This window comes from Amblyomma maculatum, chromosome 4 (assembly GCF_055883805.1).
Source record: "Amblyomma maculatum isolate TAMU_Amacu chromosome 4, ASM5588380v1, whole genome shotgun sequence".
NCBI lineage: Eukaryota > Metazoa > Arthropoda > Arachnida > Ixodida > Ixodidae > Amblyomma > Amblyomma maculatum.
Window position 1 is genome coordinate 22,512,973 of NC_139347.1, and position 18,138 is coordinate 22,531,110.

The 18,138-nt window shown below is 44.1% G+C and overlaps 1 protein-coding gene across 3 annotated transcripts in view; it reads left to right on the forward strand.

The window, feature by feature from the left end:
• Window positions 1-18,138, forward strand: part of LOC146190484 (cell adhesion molecule Dscam1-like) — a 221,164-nt gene that overhangs the window by 171,077 nt on the left and 31,949 nt on the right. For all 3 annotated transcript variants that reach the window (XM_084600901.1, XM_084600900.1, XM_084600902.1), the window contains 8 exons: window positions 4,911-5,072; window positions 6,742-7,035; window positions 8,804-8,923; window positions 10,441-10,614; window positions 14,345-14,492; window positions 15,364-15,512; window positions 16,495-16,626; window positions 17,302-17,469. In XM_084600901.1, coding sequence (XP_084457027.1) covers window positions 4,911-5,072; window positions 6,742-7,035; window positions 8,804-8,923; window positions 10,441-10,614; window positions 14,345-14,492; window positions 15,364-15,512; window positions 16,495-16,626; window positions 17,302-17,469 — 1,347 coding nt within the window. The remainder of the gene's footprint in view (window positions 1-4,910; window positions 5,073-6,741; window positions 7,036-8,803; window positions 8,924-10,440; window positions 10,615-14,344; window positions 14,493-15,363; window positions 15,513-16,494; window positions 16,627-17,301; window positions 17,470-18,138) is intronic.

An 18,138-nucleotide genomic window follows, 5' to 3' on the forward strand; every position in this document is an offset into this window, starting at 1 on the left:
TACTTTTGGAATGTGGTTTCTTCGTCGCTTTTTGGCTTCACTGGAGCGCTAGCTTCCGGTGTGCTTAAATTTTGGCTTATTACAAAAATGTTTGGAGAGTCTGTAGACTGTTCATAAACATTTGTTCATAAGGCTTATGAACTGTGTGTGATGTACGGCCCTAGACTGTCTGTAAACTGTCCATAGCCTCTCTGTAGAAATTTTGAGATTTAATGTTGTCTGTAGAGCAAGAAATGAACTCTTTTATAAACTTTAGATCACGGATAGTCTATAGACTATCTATACAAAACAAAAAAAAAAGAAACCGAAGAGGATGATGAGCTTAGTCTATAATTAATGCATAAATTTTCTAGAGAAAGAAAATTAGCTGTGGTTTAGCTCTGGTTAAACCCTGATGAAAGCGAAAACTTCTTTTGCCTGATACATTATTCCCCTATCCATACATGGCAGTAACTGAATTACAGTAATGAAATTACTGTAATTTAATTACTTTTCTCGGTAATTTGTAATGTAATGAATTCCTTTTTCGGGTTGGTAATTTAGTAATGTAATGAATTACTTTTTGGCAGTAATTTCGCAGCAAAAGTAAATAATTCCTTTCGAAATTACTTTTACTAAAATGCGCCACTACTCCTTCAATATGTAACGAAGTAGAGTGCCGTGAAAGCAGGAACGGCGTGCGGCAAGCGAAGCCAGCGTCACGGATCGGCAAAGGGGGACAGAGTTGAGCAGAGCAGTGCATCTGAGACCTCTACCATTCTCCAAGCAGCAGGATACAAGGCGTCAAGGGAATGCTGAAGGGAGAGAGGGTGCAAGAAGGCTTGAAAACTAGTTTGGAGCGCGGCGTAGCGCCACTCCCTGTTGCGTCGGCTAGGGCACAGTGGTGCCTGGTAACACTCAACACCACGGGGACAAGGAGGATTGGGGTTGGGGGAGATAGGCAGAAGGGTCCATGACATGAGGCACAGGGGCTTGAGCATTACTGAGCAGTGAGCACAAATGTGCCGACATCGATTCTTGGGACTGCGGAAGCAATAAATAAGCTAGCTTCTTCGGGCCCTTCAAATGGCGGAGACAGCTCCGGGCCAGCAAGACGCTGGGTTCGCCTGTTATTTCCGGGCCGTTCGACCGTGTTTTTTTTTCTTTTTTTTTTTTGCTGTAGTCTTGTTTTTTTAATGGCACTTACTTTAGGAGAGAGAGAAGGAATAGCTCTGTAGGACGGAATTTGACGGGAAGACGAAAGATCGTGTGTGCTTCGCGTCTGGAGAACAAGTTCTTGTTTTTGTTTACTAGATTTGCTTAGTTTTTGCATGGATGGAAACTAGAAAGTAATTTAAAGGTAATTTGATTACTCAGTACAAGTAATTGCAATGTAATTTCATTACTTTTTGGGAGCAGTAATGAGTAATGTAATTTAATTACTTTTCTGTGATTTTCAGCAAAGTAATTAGTAATGTAATTTAATTCCTTTTCAAAAGTAATTTTGCCATGTATGCCCCTATCCCACCCTATAAGTGCAGGGCGTTACGTTATTGAGGACACTTAATCTCAGCCTTTAAGGGTATGACGCGAGAGCGTAAGATACTAGCCCACATATTAAGTCTCGCTATAACTAAGCCGTATGGACGAGCCTGCGTATTCTAGTGGTAATGTGAATGCAAAGCGTTCTGGCAGGCTGATTCTGATATCACCCTCCCGTATGAAAGAAGCGACCCGAGTTGGCCGCTCCTGCCAACGACAGAGCACACGCGAGACTCGGAGTTGACTAGCCTAGTGAAGCTTTTCGCTTCAAAAGCATTTCCTAAAAAACGGCATAGGAGTTTATGAAGAGTCTACAAAAAATAGAAAATGTTTAGGTCACTATGAGAGCGAACGAAGGAAGTAGCCTGGTGATGACTACAAAGAGTGGTTGGCGCGCAGCCTATGCTTACATTCCGTTGCATGCAGTGCCAGAATATTTTAGCTCGAAATGACATTTCCGATTTCATAGAGGAACAGTCAGTTTATTTTAGGCTAAATATTCGTAATAACTTGAGCCGAGGTCCCAGAAAAGGGACAAAGCAACTACAACGCACATAAAAACCAGAAACGTAATTATCCTGCCTGCAGAGCAACATACGATAATCGGCTTGACTGGTTAAAAGTAATTTATTGATGGAAACGTATTACTTTCTTAGCAAAACCTTGACCTAATTCAGTTAAAGGTTTTTTTCTTCAGAACAAGGTTTCTCTTTCGAATGGCACTGGACGCTGCAAGTTAAACATGTACTTATTCCTAAGGGCGCTCTGTTAACGGAAAAATGCTCTAATAAGAGCGCACTTGAGACCGTTATTAGGTCGCGACAACGCGGGAGGTTAAGTATATAATAACACTCCACTTCAGTCTGAGAAGCACTATGCAAAGAGAAAGCGAATTTGAAACAAAACTAATTAAGGAAGCCATGTTTTCTTATTAAGGCTTCCTTGTGAACTCTTATTATAAAAACTTCTGACAGAAGCAAGTATCCCACAACTTCCAACTCTACTACAAAAACTCTGTCGCAAAACCTTTCGCAACTGGCATTAATCCTCCGCTCTCTTGTGCAAGCCCTAAAATAGCGGTTCTCCCCTTGAGATATTGCAGCAGGCAGGTCTTGAAGAAAGAGCGGATTCTAGTATTGTTTTCATTTTATTTGCCTCAAGTTAAAAGCGCGACGAAAAGGAATTCGAAAAGCGGGACGGGTGAGTGCCGTGCTTTTAATTCGCATTCTTTTTATCGTGATCAAACATAACTTTAAAATTATGCAATCAAACTCAGTTGGAAAAAAGGCTTTGCACATTAATATTTTAATGTTTTATTAACTGGTACGCCCGGCATACTGTAGCCTTAATTGTTGACGAGAAAGCATCTGACTCTTGAAGCCTCAACAGTCAAGCACTCACTTCGCATCCGCATTGTTGAAGAGGCAAACTATCTGCACAGGCTACAGACCGACCATAATTCTCCACATGATGAGGGATAAAATCTCAATATAAAATAATGTAAAAAGGCGACAATACCTTCCTGCTTGTATTCACCGCATGTTCACAGGAGGTCTTCTAAAAACCACTTTTAAAAGAGAATGGGCTGAAAATCATAGGGACAATTATTTATCCTTACATGCCACAGTGCGATAGTGCAGCGGTAGCGAAATGCTATGACTGTCTGGGCACTTTCTACATCCCGCAAATGCCAACGCAGAGTTTGGCAACGCACGGCCAAGAGCCATTACCAACTGGCTCCTCGGTCGTCGCAGAAAGCTACCCTCCGCTTAACACGTGGCGCATGATGTCACTCCCCGGGAAGGTCACTCGGCGACCTCTGCTCCCTGGCGCATCGCAAGCCGCGCGCCGTCGACTCTACATGTGGCTTTTGAATGAAACCATAGACTAGTGCTCCTCTAAAGGACTCCTATCAACGGTTCCCACACAGCTGTGTGGCAACCTTTGGCAAAAAGCCGAGACGCCGGATTTCTTATCTAATGAGGCTTCTATTTTTCTTGCGCAAAATTTAGCAGAGGATATTGTTGCAATCAATTCGCTTATGATATTTCTTTGCGAAGTAACTCAGGGGATTAATTGCAAAAGCACGGTCGAGAACTTGAGCAGGAAATGCAGAACTATGGTATTGAGAATTAATATGAGAATGTTGAGTACGAACGGTACTGCACTTTACGATATGAAGTAAACCATCTACTTAGGTACGTCTACTTAGAGCACGTGCCGCTAACTTTGACCACGAGAGCGAAATAACTGGCAATTGAGAATGAGGTGGACTGCATTTCGTAAAAAAAAAAAAAAAAAAAAAAACATTAGAGGTTTACTATTATACCCCTATATGAGCGTACGTAATAACTGTGATATATCTGTTGCTAACCAATCAGGCAGGATAAGGAGGCTGATGAAAAGGGCTCAGCCTAAACAGAAGACAATGCAGGCCTCTATGTAAATAAAGTGATATGTTTAACAATGCGACGAGACGTCACTAGAACGAATCAAAGACGGAGTCAAGTAACCGTATCCTTGTTTAATTCTAGAAGTGATCACCACTGCCATATTTTTCCTGCGAAAGGAAGAAATCTGATACGCTGAAATGTAACTGGAAGAATTCTATGAGAATAAAGGGATACCAGGAGCTGGCAGAAGGCCATATGGACAGATAATATTGGGTGTTGACGTTCATAAGGGGCTGACATAGCTGGCATAAGGTGGATAAATGGGAAGGGCATTGGCGACGCCATCATTCTTCAGCGGACGTAGTTTGTCGGATATGATGACTATAACTGCAAATATTCTTTCTAGGAACGCTCAATGTATGAAATATAAGGCCATGAACGCGAGAATATGGTCGAGAAAAGTTAAGGCAAAACTTAAATGGTCGTTTTGTGAACACCTGATGACGAGTTCAAGTTTAAAGAGTATTTTTCATTTTGAAATAAGCCATTTCAAAAGTTACATGCCACCAAATAATACATCCTAAGTAGAACGCCAATATTTTTAAATATATATAGACGAAGATCGAAACAGGAACGAAATATTAATGTGCGATTTGCATGGAGTGCCGATGCCTGACACGTAGCACGAACAGCGAGATTTGTAGAAGTGTAATCCTGGCCACTGATTCTTTTTGATAAGGTTGCTGACTACCGGGCACCTGATCTTGAAAATCGTTTCTGAGGACTGTGAGCATAACAACGAAAGCTACGCACTACTTATTTAGCGGCCCTCGTAATATATCGGTGGTTGTAGGTTGCCGCTTAGCATCGTATCAAATAAAAATCACGGGTAAACACGGTCCCTGGGCGCCGTAGGATTGCTTTACACACATCTGCGTAAGGAGAACAAAAAGTTAACCTGTCGCCCGAGTGCACTCCCCTCTCTGAATGGCGCAGACGGCAAGAGCCTGCCGAGCAGCAAGCGCGTGATGTCCTACCAGAACGGATCCCTGGTGCTGGAGACGGTGAGCCGCAAGGACGACGAGGGACGGTACTCCTGCACTGTGCGCAACGAGCACGGGGCGGAGGCCCACAATCATCTGCATCTTCGGGTTCTAGGTGAGAATTGTCGCTTTTTCTGTCCGTCATATGTCTGTCGGTATGCATTACTGTCTGTACGCGTATGTATGTATGAAAGCGAAAATAGGTGTGTGTGTGTGTGTGTGTGTGTGTGTGTGTGTGTGTGTGTGTGTGTGTGTGTGTGTGTGTGTGTGTGTGTGTGTGTGTGTGTGTGTGTGTGTGTGTGTGTGTGTGTGTGTGTGTGTGTGTGTGTGTGCGTGCGTGCGTGCGTGCGTGCGTGCGTGCGTGCGTGCGTGCGTGCGTGCGTGCGTGTATGTGTCCGAGTGTTTGTCTGTCTCTATATATTTCTGTCGGTCTATCTATCTTCCTGTCTCTCTGTCTGCCTTCCTGCATGTGTCCGTATGCCGTCTCTTCATCTGTCTTTCCTTCTCTCGTCTACTCGTCGGTCAGTCGCGCATTTCGCAACATACGAACTGACGGGTTCACACCGGTCAGCCTAAATGTTAACTTGATACGATGCTTCTGCCTATGTCGCTTAAAGCGTGCGCGTACGGCCACCAAATAAAAGAATTCAGGAAGCACTTTGGCTCGCTAAAGTGCTTCAAGGCGGAAGCCTTCCCCGCCGCGCTTTTTAGACATTGACTGCAAGACCATTTGTGATTAACTAGAATTGTGATATATACGGCGGCTTTTTTTATTTTTTGCTGTCAACCAATATTAAACGCCGCTAATGCCTGCTGTACTGCGTCAATATCTGTATATTCTTTGTGGTGCGGCGTTTAAGGAAGCGCCAAGTGAAAGGCGCCGAAATGGACGCCAGGATGAAACGGTCGGCGGGGTGCGTGAATCTCTTGGTGACGTCACCGCCAGTCATGACGTCACGACCGATGACGTCACCATGGGACGGCTATGGACGTCTCGAAACGTCTAACCATTACTATTGGTTAGTTATAGTTAACCATGACGCACTTTCTGAGCACTAGTTAATATCTGGTTAGTGTTGGTTAAACACCCCTATACTAGTAAGTGATGGTTAGTGATAGTTACGATGACTTTCAAATATATGGGTTCCTATGGGCATCTACTTAAATATTTTATTATTAGTTGTAAATTATCATGAAATTATTTTGAATATATCTTAAATTATGTTGCGATACCATCCGATTGCTATTGATAAGTATCGATTCAATGGTGATTGGCATATGCCCATATAAGGCATGCACCCGAAACGCGGATACAGTTGCGGACGACAGTATAAAGCAATAAACACCCTATAAAACAGGAAACACAAAGACCAGAAGATATTGCCCAATCCCCTCTTATTTTTATAAACCGAATGTAGTTAGCGAAGGATGAGTACCCTTAGATTGTATTGCTCAGTCTCAGAATATGAATATATATATGCACAATTCTTTTCTACCTTCCTGTGTGATGTCTTCACTGCGTTGAATAAGGCAATGGTTGAGCTTCCCCAAGTAACCGCAGTTAAGCTTTATATTTGGGTTTCTATTTGCTCCCTCGCCTCTGCGCCTTTTTCTTAGGCATTTTGTGTGTGGTCAGAGTTGTGGTCAGAGAGCTCAACTCATTCTTAGTGATCAAATTGTGCGTGAGATAACTCTGCACCACCAACTCTGCACCAAACTCATCAGTTTGTTTGTATTCACTTTCTGACTTCATTGTCCTTTCCTTTATTTTACTGCGTGCACAGTGCCCCCGTCGATCACTCCATTCTCGTTTCCCGAGAAGCCCCAACTGGGTTCTCGTGCCAGTGTCACGTGCAGCGTGCCTGAAGGCGATCCTCCAATCCGACTGTCGTGGCTGCGCGACGGCGTCCCTTTTGAATCAGCTCCCGGCAGGGACGGAGTCTCCTTCGGCCACGTGGACGACTTCATCTCTACGTTGGTGTTCAAGTCTCTGAGCGAGGAGCACACGGCTGTGTACACCTGCCTGGCATCTAACGAGGCCGCCTCGGTCAACTACTCGGCGCCTCTCGTCGTCTACGGTCAGTTAGCCTTCTACGTTCCGGAAGTACGGTGCAGTCACCACGTGGTCGCGCCTTTATTTTTTATCTAATTTTATCGGTTTGTCCCACAGTGCTTGTTTTAAGCTCCTTTATGCTTGTTTTGCGGATGTTACGATGTGTGATGGGAGACTCTCATAATGACTTGAAGAGCGCTGCAGCTATCACGGCAGCAGAACCCCTCTGCCTTATCACTGGACTCCCATAAATCCAAAGAAAAAAATCTAGCGGGCACGTTGGACCCCTAAAGTGCAATGAGGCGAAAGCATCTGCGCCCCGCCGGGGTGGTGCAGTGGTAAGACGCCCGACTACTGTGCCGGAGTTCCCGGGTTCGAACCCGACCGCGGCGGCTGCGTTTCGATGGAGGCGAAACGAAGTGGCGTCCGTGTGCTGTGCGATGTCAGCGCACGTTAAAGATCCCCAGGTGGTCGAAATTAACCCGTAGCCCTCCACTACGGCTCCCCTTTCTCTCTTTCCACTTTCACTCCCACCTTCCTCCCTTCCCTTACGGCGCGGTTCGGGTGTCCACAGAGCAAGTGTGACAGTTACTGCGCCTTTCCTTTCCTGTGAACCAATTTAATAATTTAAGCATCTGCTGCGCGGTGATACGAAGCCCTCCACTACAGCACCTCTTTCTCTCTTTTTTTCACTCGTACCTTCCTCCTTTTTCTTACGGCTCGGTTAAGGTGTCAGCGGAGAGTCGTTACAGGTACTCCGCCTTATCTTTCCTGCAAACCAATTTGAAACGCCGCGGATGCCTGCTGTACTGCGCCTGCTTGTACATGATGTGTGGCGCTGCGATCGAGGAAGCGGCAAATGAAAGGCGCCGCAAGAACGCCTTGATCGGATGCCCGGCGGGGTCAGCTCACCTGGTGACGTCATCTCCAGTAATGACGGCATGACCGGATGGGACGTCATGATGGTGTCAAATACAAACATGACGTCACCATGTGATGATGTCATATTCACTCATTACAGCCATTTTTGAGCCTACATCAGCTACACTAGGAAGTAAAACATGATTGAAGATATTGGAGATTTGCTACACTGGTGTTGCTGGCGTAGGGTAAAAATCGGCATTTTTTAATGCACGATATACTACACCACTGATGATGTCATCATCAATTTCGAGGTACGAAATACTACATCACTGTTGACGTCATCATTAATTTCAAGGTACGGCATACTGCACCACTGATGACGTCATTATTTATTTGATGGTTCGACATACTACACCCCTGATGACGTCATAATTAATTTCAAGGGACTCCATGCTACACCACTGATGACGTCATCAAAATAAAGCGTTACGGACTGACGGACGGACATGATCGTGGCCGCGAGCGTAAGCCATTAAAGGCTTTCGCTTAATATACTTGAAAGCTTGTGTGCGACATCGGCACACAAAAGTGGCGCCCCGATATAGCACGGTCTTGGGAAACGCCCTCTGAACAGATTGTGCGCTGGTTTAAAAAATCGCTCACATTAATTCTGATATAGCGGGGACTGTCGACCTCACTGCAACAAAAAAAAAAAAAAAAAAAAAAAAATGATCGGGCCTGTTACTGCAAGCGCGAACAACTTGTACAACAAACAGGAATGCTTGCAGTATTCCGCGTATTTTATGTGTGATTTCATCTGCTGCCGAATTTCGTACTTGGTATCTGTTTGGGGCTATCACGAGAACTCTAAGAATGCCCCTACTGCTTTTTATTTCTCTGCCTTTTATATCCTCACCTGTGGAACGCAGCTCCACCGAGATGGCGCCTAGAACCTGCTGACACCACTGTCACGAAGGGAGAACGTGTCATTCTTGACTGCCAGGCAGACGGCACACCTGAACCAAGGGTTCGCTGGAAGAAGTCGACAGGTATAAGGTGCTTTCTGCATTCGCCCCACCCTCATTATTTAATCTGTAATCGAAGCAAAAGGTGACAGCAGCGTAAAATTTCCCACCTTCTTGACTAGGTTATGTGCTTGAGCAATTGGTATCAGGAATTATAATACTCCTGGTAACAAATGGTCACATAAATAAGCCAGTCGTACGTGCGTTCGCGTCAGAGACATCCAGGCACCGAGCAAGGTGGAACGAGACATCAAATGACGAGTTGCCCGTTTTTGTTTTTGAACTGGCAAAAAAACAAAAAAAAAACATAGGGGCTTTTCATACGAATAACAAAAATCATTACTTCTAATTTCTTGTCAATGCTCTTTGAGATATCACTCAAGCCCTGCAATTAAAATACGTTGAATTTCAATCTGTCATTTCTAATAACGCCGTGCAAATGGCAGATATATAATGAGGATGACTATATATAATTCCTTCTCATCTTTTGGCTCAGAATGAGAGGGCCGATGCGCGGAACGACTTACACCCCGTCGCCGTCACGGTCCCATGCCTCTCCCCATTTCATGCTTACATCTATTGTCTATTACCGGAGTAAAGTATCAGTATTACCAACCAGTCTAATGTCTGACATTATTAATGCAATTCATTTCTTCTGCTTTGGGCTCCTTTTTATTTCATTATATATGAGTACGTACGAACTAGCGAAACTTACGGCACAGATAATTAGAGATGGAGTGTTGAAGAAACTTACATTCAAATTTTATTTATTCAGAAAGAAATAATTATAAAAATTAGTACCTCTCCCATAATCGAGAGTAGATGCAAGTATGAAATGGGTATTGTCATAACAGATCCTCTGCAAGGGCGAGCGGTCTTCTGCTGTGAGGATTAACTAGCAAAGCAATCATTTCCCGCGAGACGCTTCCTACCTATCCTTTCATTTAGCTCTACAGCTGTACTTAATTAGCTGTGGCGGTGACGGCAGTGAAATGCAGAGGAACGCAGAAGCGTACGCGGTCACGGAATGACGCTGGCCTAACAAGAAGGTAGGAGAAACACCACCCTCCCTCCCCCTCCCCCTTCCCCCGAGCGTAAATGCAACCGTCTGCTAAAGAAGGAAATGTCATGAGCTGACACCGCAATGTGGCGGTCTTGATCCCAAATGCCCGAAAGCGTTTAGAGAGACTGCCGCTCTATCGCAGACATCGGGTGGCGTTTTACGCGTGATTATTTCGTACCATGGGGCCATTCATGGGCACAGAGAGGTAGCATTAGAGAGCTGGGAACTCGCCTCGTTAAAGCTGTTGCCCGGATGAAGAGAAATGATTTCCCGGATATTCGCTCTCTGAGTTGATCATGTGTCACCTCAAGGTTGTAGGCAGCGGGCTCTAAAAAAATCTCATGCTTAACATTTTTCTTCCAAGAAACTCAACTTCCTTAATTACATTTATGAAGATGATGGTGATGATGATTTCCGTCACTTCACAGAATTTGAGGGCTAAAGTGCACGACCAAGCAAGAACACTTACCATTTTCAGGGCTTCAGAGCACCGAGTTCCGTACAGTGATCAGCAGCTCCCGCATGCAAGCTCTGGTGAATGGGTCACTGGTCATTCAGGAGGTGGAAACCTCTGATGCCGGAGGATACATGTGCGAGGCATCCAACGGTGTGGGGCTTCCCCTCTACACCGTTGTGCAGGTCAACGTGCGCGGTACGTAAAACTCCAATATAGTGTTGCTGAAAAAAATTACTATTGTTCAATCAAAACCAGAGCAACATAACTCAATGGCGTGACGTTAGTACCATTCACTGAATGCACGCAATAGCTGCCGAATCATGCTTGCGCTGCTCAATCGTCTTTGTGCTTAAATATTTTTATTATATTTCTTTTCGGCACATATAATATGCAATTTGGTATGTTTTAACCAAGTTCTTTATTTTATAGTTTTCGTATGTAATATATTACCTTCACTTATTTCACCAGCAATGTAAGCATAAGCATAACATTCAGGAAAGACAGTTATATGTTTGCTCCATCCGCAGAACTCTTCTGTGAAATGTGTATTATCAAGTAGTCTGAAGCGAAACCAGACTCTGAATATTATTGGAAATCTTTCTTTAAAAAAAACGTGGTAGCGAGCTCTCTTTACAAGTGTCAAAATGTTTGTGAGCCACGTGCACTGGCTAATGGCATGCATTGATTTCCTCGTTCAACGAATAATCATCAGTAAAATTACACCCATTGACTAGCCGCACTAAAATTTTGTGCGCTTTATATTTAAAAGAGATATCGGCTGCTTCGGTAGCGAATGCCTGTCGCAAAACAACGAGCTTCCGCAGTGAAAATCAGAGTCAACACATGGCGCGATGCATGTTGCCTGTGGAGATAATACTAATACCGCAAATTTTGAAGAAACGATGTTCTGACATAACAAACTTTATGGCTTTAGATATGCTCTAAACGCACAAAATAACATCGACTCATATTAACTATTCCTCCAAAATCGGCGCAGCTTTACAAATGGTCAACTAAGAAACTACTTTGCCCTTTATTCAGTTCAGTTCAGTTCAGGCGTTCAGTCGTGTCCGACTCTTCGTGACCCTATGGACCATGTCACGCCACGCTTTCCGGTCTCTCACTATCTTCTTAACATCACATAGCTTCATCTGCAATTCCTCGAGGATGCCATCTAACCATCGCGTTCGCTGCCTACCCCTTCTCCGGCGACCCTCAACCTTTCCCACCATCAAATCTTTCTCCAGCGACTCCTCTCTTCTCATCAGATGACCAAAGTAGCTGAGCTTTAACTTTAGAATTTGACCCTCCAATGAGCAGTCAGGGTTTATGGTCGACAATATCGACTGATTTGATCTTCTGGCAGTCCAAGGAACTCTCAAGAGTCTTCGCCAGCACCACAATTCAAACGCGTCAATTCTTCGGCGGTCAGCCTTTTTCACAGTCCAACTCTCGCATCCATACATCACAACTGGAAAGACCATAGCACGAGTTATACGGATCTTGGTTGGCAGACTAATGTCTCTGCTCTTTACTAGGCGGTCAAGGCTAACCATTGCTCTCTTTCCCAGAAGCAGGCGTCTCCTAATTTCATGGCTGCAGTCTCCTTCCGAGGTAATCTTGGCGCCCAAGAAAAGCAAAATCTGTCACAGCTTCCACTTCTTGTCCATTGATGCTCCAGGACTTGATAGGGCAAGACGCCATGATCTTCGTCTTTTTAATGTTCAGTTTAAGCCCAAACTTCTCACTCTCTTCTTGTACGCGCATCAGAAGTCTCTTGAGTTCCGCTTCACTTTCTGCCATTAAAGTGGTATCATCCGCATATCTAAGGTTGTTGATACGTTTTCCAGCAATCTTCACTCCAGCTGAAGACTCGTCCAAACCGGCCTTCCTCATGATGCACTCTGCATATAGGTTAAATAGGCAGGGCGACAGTATGCAGCCTTGCCTCACCCCTTTCTCAATCGGAAACCAATCAGTAAGACCATGCCCAGTTCTGACTGTGGCCTCTTGCCCTTCATACAGGTTCCTGAGGAGACAGATGAGGTGAATTGGAACTCCCATCTCTTGGAGAGCTTGCCACAATCTGCTGTGATCTACGCAGTCAAACGCTTTCGCATAATCAATAAAGCAGAAGTAAATGGGTTTCTGGAACTCTCTTGCTTTTTCCATGATCCAGCGAAGGTTGGCAATTTGGTCTCTAGTTCCTCTGCCCTTGTGAAACCCAGCTTGCACGTCCGGAAGCTCCCGATCCACGTACTGCTGCAGCCTACCTTGCAGGATTTTTAACATCACCTTGCTAGCATGCGAAATAAGCGCGATCGTGCGGTAGTTGGAACAATCTTTGGCACTGCCTTTCTTTGGAATGGGGATGTAAACTGACCTCCTCCAATCCTGTGGCCACTGCAGGGTTGTCCAAATCTTAATGTATGCAGTGTGTTAACAGCGTCGTGGTTGAGGTTTTGAAGCAACTCAGCTGGAATACCATCAATTCCGCTAGCTTTGTTCTTAGCAAGGCTGGCTAAGGCCCATTCAACTTCACTCTTCAGGATGCCCGGCTCGAGATCAGTAATCACAACCGTCTTATGTTGGGTTTGCACATCCGGGTCCTTCTTGTACAGTTCTTCTGTGTATTCCTGCCACCTCTTCTTTATCTCTGAGGCTTCAGTGAGGTCCTTGCCTCGTTTGTCCTTTATCACGCCCAGCTTAACACAGAAGCTTCCTTTGATATCTTTGATTGTCTTATACAAAGCTCTTGTGTTCCTTAATTGGCTGTTGTCCTCAACTGCTTGGCACTGTATGTTCAGGAAGGCATTCTTATCTCTCCTTGCTATTTTCTGAAAATTCGCATTGAGAACCTTGTATCTTTCTCTTTCCCCCATACCTTTTGCCATCCTCCTTTCCTCACCTACAGATTAGGCAATAACTGACACTTTTCCTTGTGGACAAGTTATCACTACCAGTGCCAACACCTACAATTTCCTGAATTCTCGACATTTCTCATTGTCGATCCATTGCTTTTACATTTTATAACTGCGCAGAAGCACTGCCAAAGTTTCCGTCAGAGCCTTGTAGGATGAGCTAGTCGGCTTTAGAACACGGAATTCACAATTAGGAATGTCTTTGCTTAAACTCCAAGCTCTTCAGTTCTTCCAAACCTTTAAGGAAGTCACCACTCATCGGTGCAAAAAACCCCATTGGGAATGTTTTTACTTTATACTGCGTCAATTCATCATTAAACTTCCAGTTTCCGAGAACGACCACAGCAAAAAAAAAACAAAAAAACTCAACTATTCCTTTATGCTTTCACCTGTACTGTTAATTGCTGGCTTAATTATTATCAATCTCCTTTCCAGCGCGCTATTTTTAAACCCTTGTCTGCTGAATATGATAAGGAGAAAAAGGCAGGCATTGGTAGATTTGATATGGCCTTTACGCTCCTGAGGTCGCCGTGAGGGGACTCCTTGTGCAAGCCAAGCGCAATACATGAAGTGAAACTTGCATAACCACTAATTACAACTGCAAATGATGCTCAAACGACCGAATTTTACTGAATTGCACTTTTATTACTGCTTAATATACAAGCGCTAGGTGATTGCATTTATTCCACCTTCATCAACACTGCGCTGTCAATATATATTACGTTCATAACAGCATAATATAAGAAATATGTCGAAAAAGGAGACATTGATATGTACCCTTTTGTTAGGGCTGTCTTCATAACAACATGATTATCAAAATTCCCATCGCCATGAATATGCTTACAGCAATCATTGATAACTACGCAGTACAAGGAAAGAGTAAATACGATGCTTAACAGAAAAAAACAACTCAATACCGCATGTAACAGTATGCAATTCACTCTGATAACATGAACACTAATAAATAGAGATAATAATGTTCCAACTGCTTCGCATGTCCCCAGCTCCAGCCAAGGTGCGCCAGCGCTTCATGTCCCACATGGCGGGGAGGGGACAGGCTGTGAAACTTCGGTGCGAAGCAATAGGTGACGGGCCCATCAGCTTCTTCTGGTCCAAAGACAACAGACCCATCAAAGCCTTCTCCAACCCCAGGTCAGAGGGTCAAATTTCCACGTTCCCTTGGGAGCGATGCCTCACGGTGAATGCCTGCCAGACGTACTCAAAATGTCTCAATTTACTTTTAGATATGGCGCGATATAATAAAATATTATTAAGTAGTTATCTCAACGTCTTTGGACGAGAGATATTCTGAATTCTGAACCGTCTGAATTAGGCGGGGAGTCTCCTCCAAACGCTTTATTAGTAATAGAGTTTATTGGTTGACAATGTCCCGCCTCTTTGGAACCTTTCCCGCCCCGCTCTGCTCAAGAAGCTTGTAATGGCAGTAAAAGAGAATAAATTCAGCTTTACAGAGCAGCCTGCCTCTAGCTTCAATTTAGCGATTTGTTTTCATTTATAGCACTTCCGCTTGGTCTAATTGGTCTCGGTAACGCTTCGCACGCGCTGCGCCAATTATTTAGGTATGCCCATGCCAGACTATCTACTCACATTTGACTGTTTTCGTTTTTATGCCTTACGACGAAAAGAAACAGGAGAAATTGGAAACAAAAATCGGACTTGGTTGTTGTAGAGACATTTCGCTAAAGAAAAAAAAAAGAGTTCCTGGAAGCTGCACAGTATGTAATTCTCTAAGCATTCCTTTTCCGTATATCTGGGCATGGAGGTATCGCGTCTACCACTTATTGGAGACAAATTTCAAGTATTTTTGAGTAGCAACTCACTGTAGGGAATAAGCGCTTGTCGCTGAGCTGCTTGTTCTATCTATTTTACTCTACTGTGTTCTGGTATGTTCTGGCATTGAAGACTTGAAATAACTCTTCAATTATAATTACTGTGTTAAAGGTACGCCAGCAATGAAAAGTCGACAGTTATCTGATAGCGCGACTGTTTCCGACGTCCGCAGGTACAGCGTCAAGGACCACTCTAGAGAAGATACTCCATGGTCGGAGCTGGTCATCCTGCTAGCAGAGAGGAACGATACAGGCACCGTGAAGTGTGAGGTGTCCAATGCATACGGACACGACGAGCAGGTCACTCATCTGTCAATACAGGGTAAGTTCGAGTTGGTTATCCAGTGGGCGTCCTCCAAACGACAGTTATTATGCAGCAAGTGCGAATGCGTCCTCATTTCAATGTTCACTGACGAGGTTTAATTGTGATTTGCGGTTCCTTTGGCAAACATTCCAGAGGTGTATTTAGGGCTGTTTAGGTGCAGTAATGCGAAATCGTTTATGTTACTGCTTCTGATTATACTACTGCAAGTTCGTTTCTTTAGGCCTCTGCCCTTTGTAACACTCATGTTTCACTATGTATTGAGGCTTATTCCAGCCTCGAGGCTCATTTACCTGTTCCCTGGCGATAGCCGCACGAGGCTGATATGTTGTGGTCTTTTCTGTTAATCTTTCTGGATCACGCCACGCGTCTTTCTAATGGAACATTGGGTTTGGGTTCGGTCTTTGGATTTGGATTTTGCGTGCGCAGATTTCGATACTCTTTCTTTGCCCTCCATAACCTATACTCAAGACAGGTTCTTAATATTTCTGTTCGTTTCAATGCTTTTTTTCTTACTGCCGCTTCTTTTCTTTTTCTTAGCACCTTCGGGGTCGTCGGGCTAGAGAATGAAAATTGCGGATTTGTGCTCAGAAAGCCGCCATAAAGTAGTCGTATGCGCGCTCGACCGGGGAAGGGGAGGATGTTGGCCCGACTCCTGGCGGTGACACTATTTTCTTCCCATTAATCACTGACAATTCATGCGGGCGTGCTCTGCCGACACATCCTGTCCACACCACTCGAAGAAAAGGGTTGCTTTCGCATTAGAACATCATAATTAAAGGTTTGGCACCTGCACAAGCTCCCCACTCAGCTTACCACAAGCATAAGCTTCCTACTGTTCCAACCAGAACCATGTTTTGCGTTGTGGCACTATCTATTTGTCGTCATGCTCGACGTACGAAAAGCCACCAGTGCTACAAATGTTCTAAACGCACTTCGTTTTCTCACTATTCTAAACCTTTTATTTTCCGCCTTCTCACAGATCGGCCAGATCAGCCTCCCAGGCCTGAAGCTCTAAACGTCCTGAGTCGTTCCGTCACCGTCCTCTGGAAGAGTCCGAGCGACAGCAACTCACCTATCACGAAGTATATCGTGCAGTACAAGAGAAGCATAGGTAAACCCAAAGTCACCCTTTCTGCCTTTACTTCATTTCCTAACAAGAAAATTATGTTTCGCGAAGTCCAAAATGCGCAGCTTTTTTTCCCACAGGCTGCTAAATGAAAAACTGGATTCGGGGCCTTAAAATTATGGTATTACGAAGCATTGTTCACAACAGGATAAGCGAGGCATGCAAATTCGGGTGTGTCGGGTCTTCACGACTTCGAAAGCGTTCTTGGTGATCGCGGAAGATAAAAAGCTGGTGCTACTTTACCGCTTCAAAATATTTAATATTCTTTTTGTGTTGTTTTCAACTACTTTACTGAGAACAAAAAATATACTTGAACGTAAAGTGTATATAAAAAAACTTCTGCTAGTTCATTACCCAAAACCTCTTATCATTGCTGTGTTGTGTGGTTTTACGTTTGCTTATGAGGCAAGGAAGGATAAGTTTAGAGGTAGGGCCGACAGACAAATAAAAAAAAACACATGAGAGACTGATACTTCAAAGTCGTGCATATGTTTTGAGAAAGAATTTAGATTTGAAGTTCCATTTTTACTAAATATCGAGTGGCATAAGAGCTATTATTCGCTCTAGCTCTTTCGTCAGCTTTCTAAAAATGCATGGTTCAATGGGCTACGATGCTGCGAATTATAGAGACAACCCTGTGCATCGACGCACTACGTGCAGAGTCCTGGGAGAAGCAGCTGAGCGAGATGGTGGCCGAGGCGGACCAGAGCCAGGTGACGGTGCAGGACCTGCACCCGCTTACGGAGTACAACTTCCGCGTCCTCGCCGAGAACGCCATCGGTATAGGACCGCCCAGTGACACACTCACCGTCATCACTGACGGAGAAGGTGGCGACCCTGGTTTTATGCGCTGAATGTTACTTTGCTCTGCTCTACGAGGCGACTGAGAGAGAGCAGCTAAGGATATATTGCTACCTAACAATATATTTTGTAAATTTTTCCCCACAAAAACGCACCCTCGTTTCATAGTTGGTGGCGGAAAGGTTTCATGTTGCCTCCTCCACTGTGCTAACGCATACATAAGAATAACCGTTACGAATCATGTTGCCTGCGTAGAAAAATAATATTAGTGTATAGTAAGCACTACTTAAGGAAAATAGATAAAAGAAGATAAAAAAGTGCCAAGAGAAGAAGAGGCATATGCTGCAAGAAACGTGTCATTGAATGCCCTGAAAAATGTTACTGGGCCAAAGAAAAGACCAATCCCAGTCAAAAAACTACAGAACTGTGTCAAAAATACGACAAAATATCCTGTAGTTCTGTCGTAACCATCACATTTTTCTGTAGTTCTCTAGTAATTTTCTGTAGTTCTGTAGTTTTTCTGTAATGTATTTCTATTGTCTGTAGTTTTGTAGCACTTTTCTGTTATAACTACATAAATTTCTGATGCTACCACAAAATGTTCTGTTGTCACAACAGTTTTCCCGTCTAAAACCGCCTAGAAATCCTATCGTAACATCAGAAAAGTTTCTGTAGTTTTTTTTTTCGACTGGGATA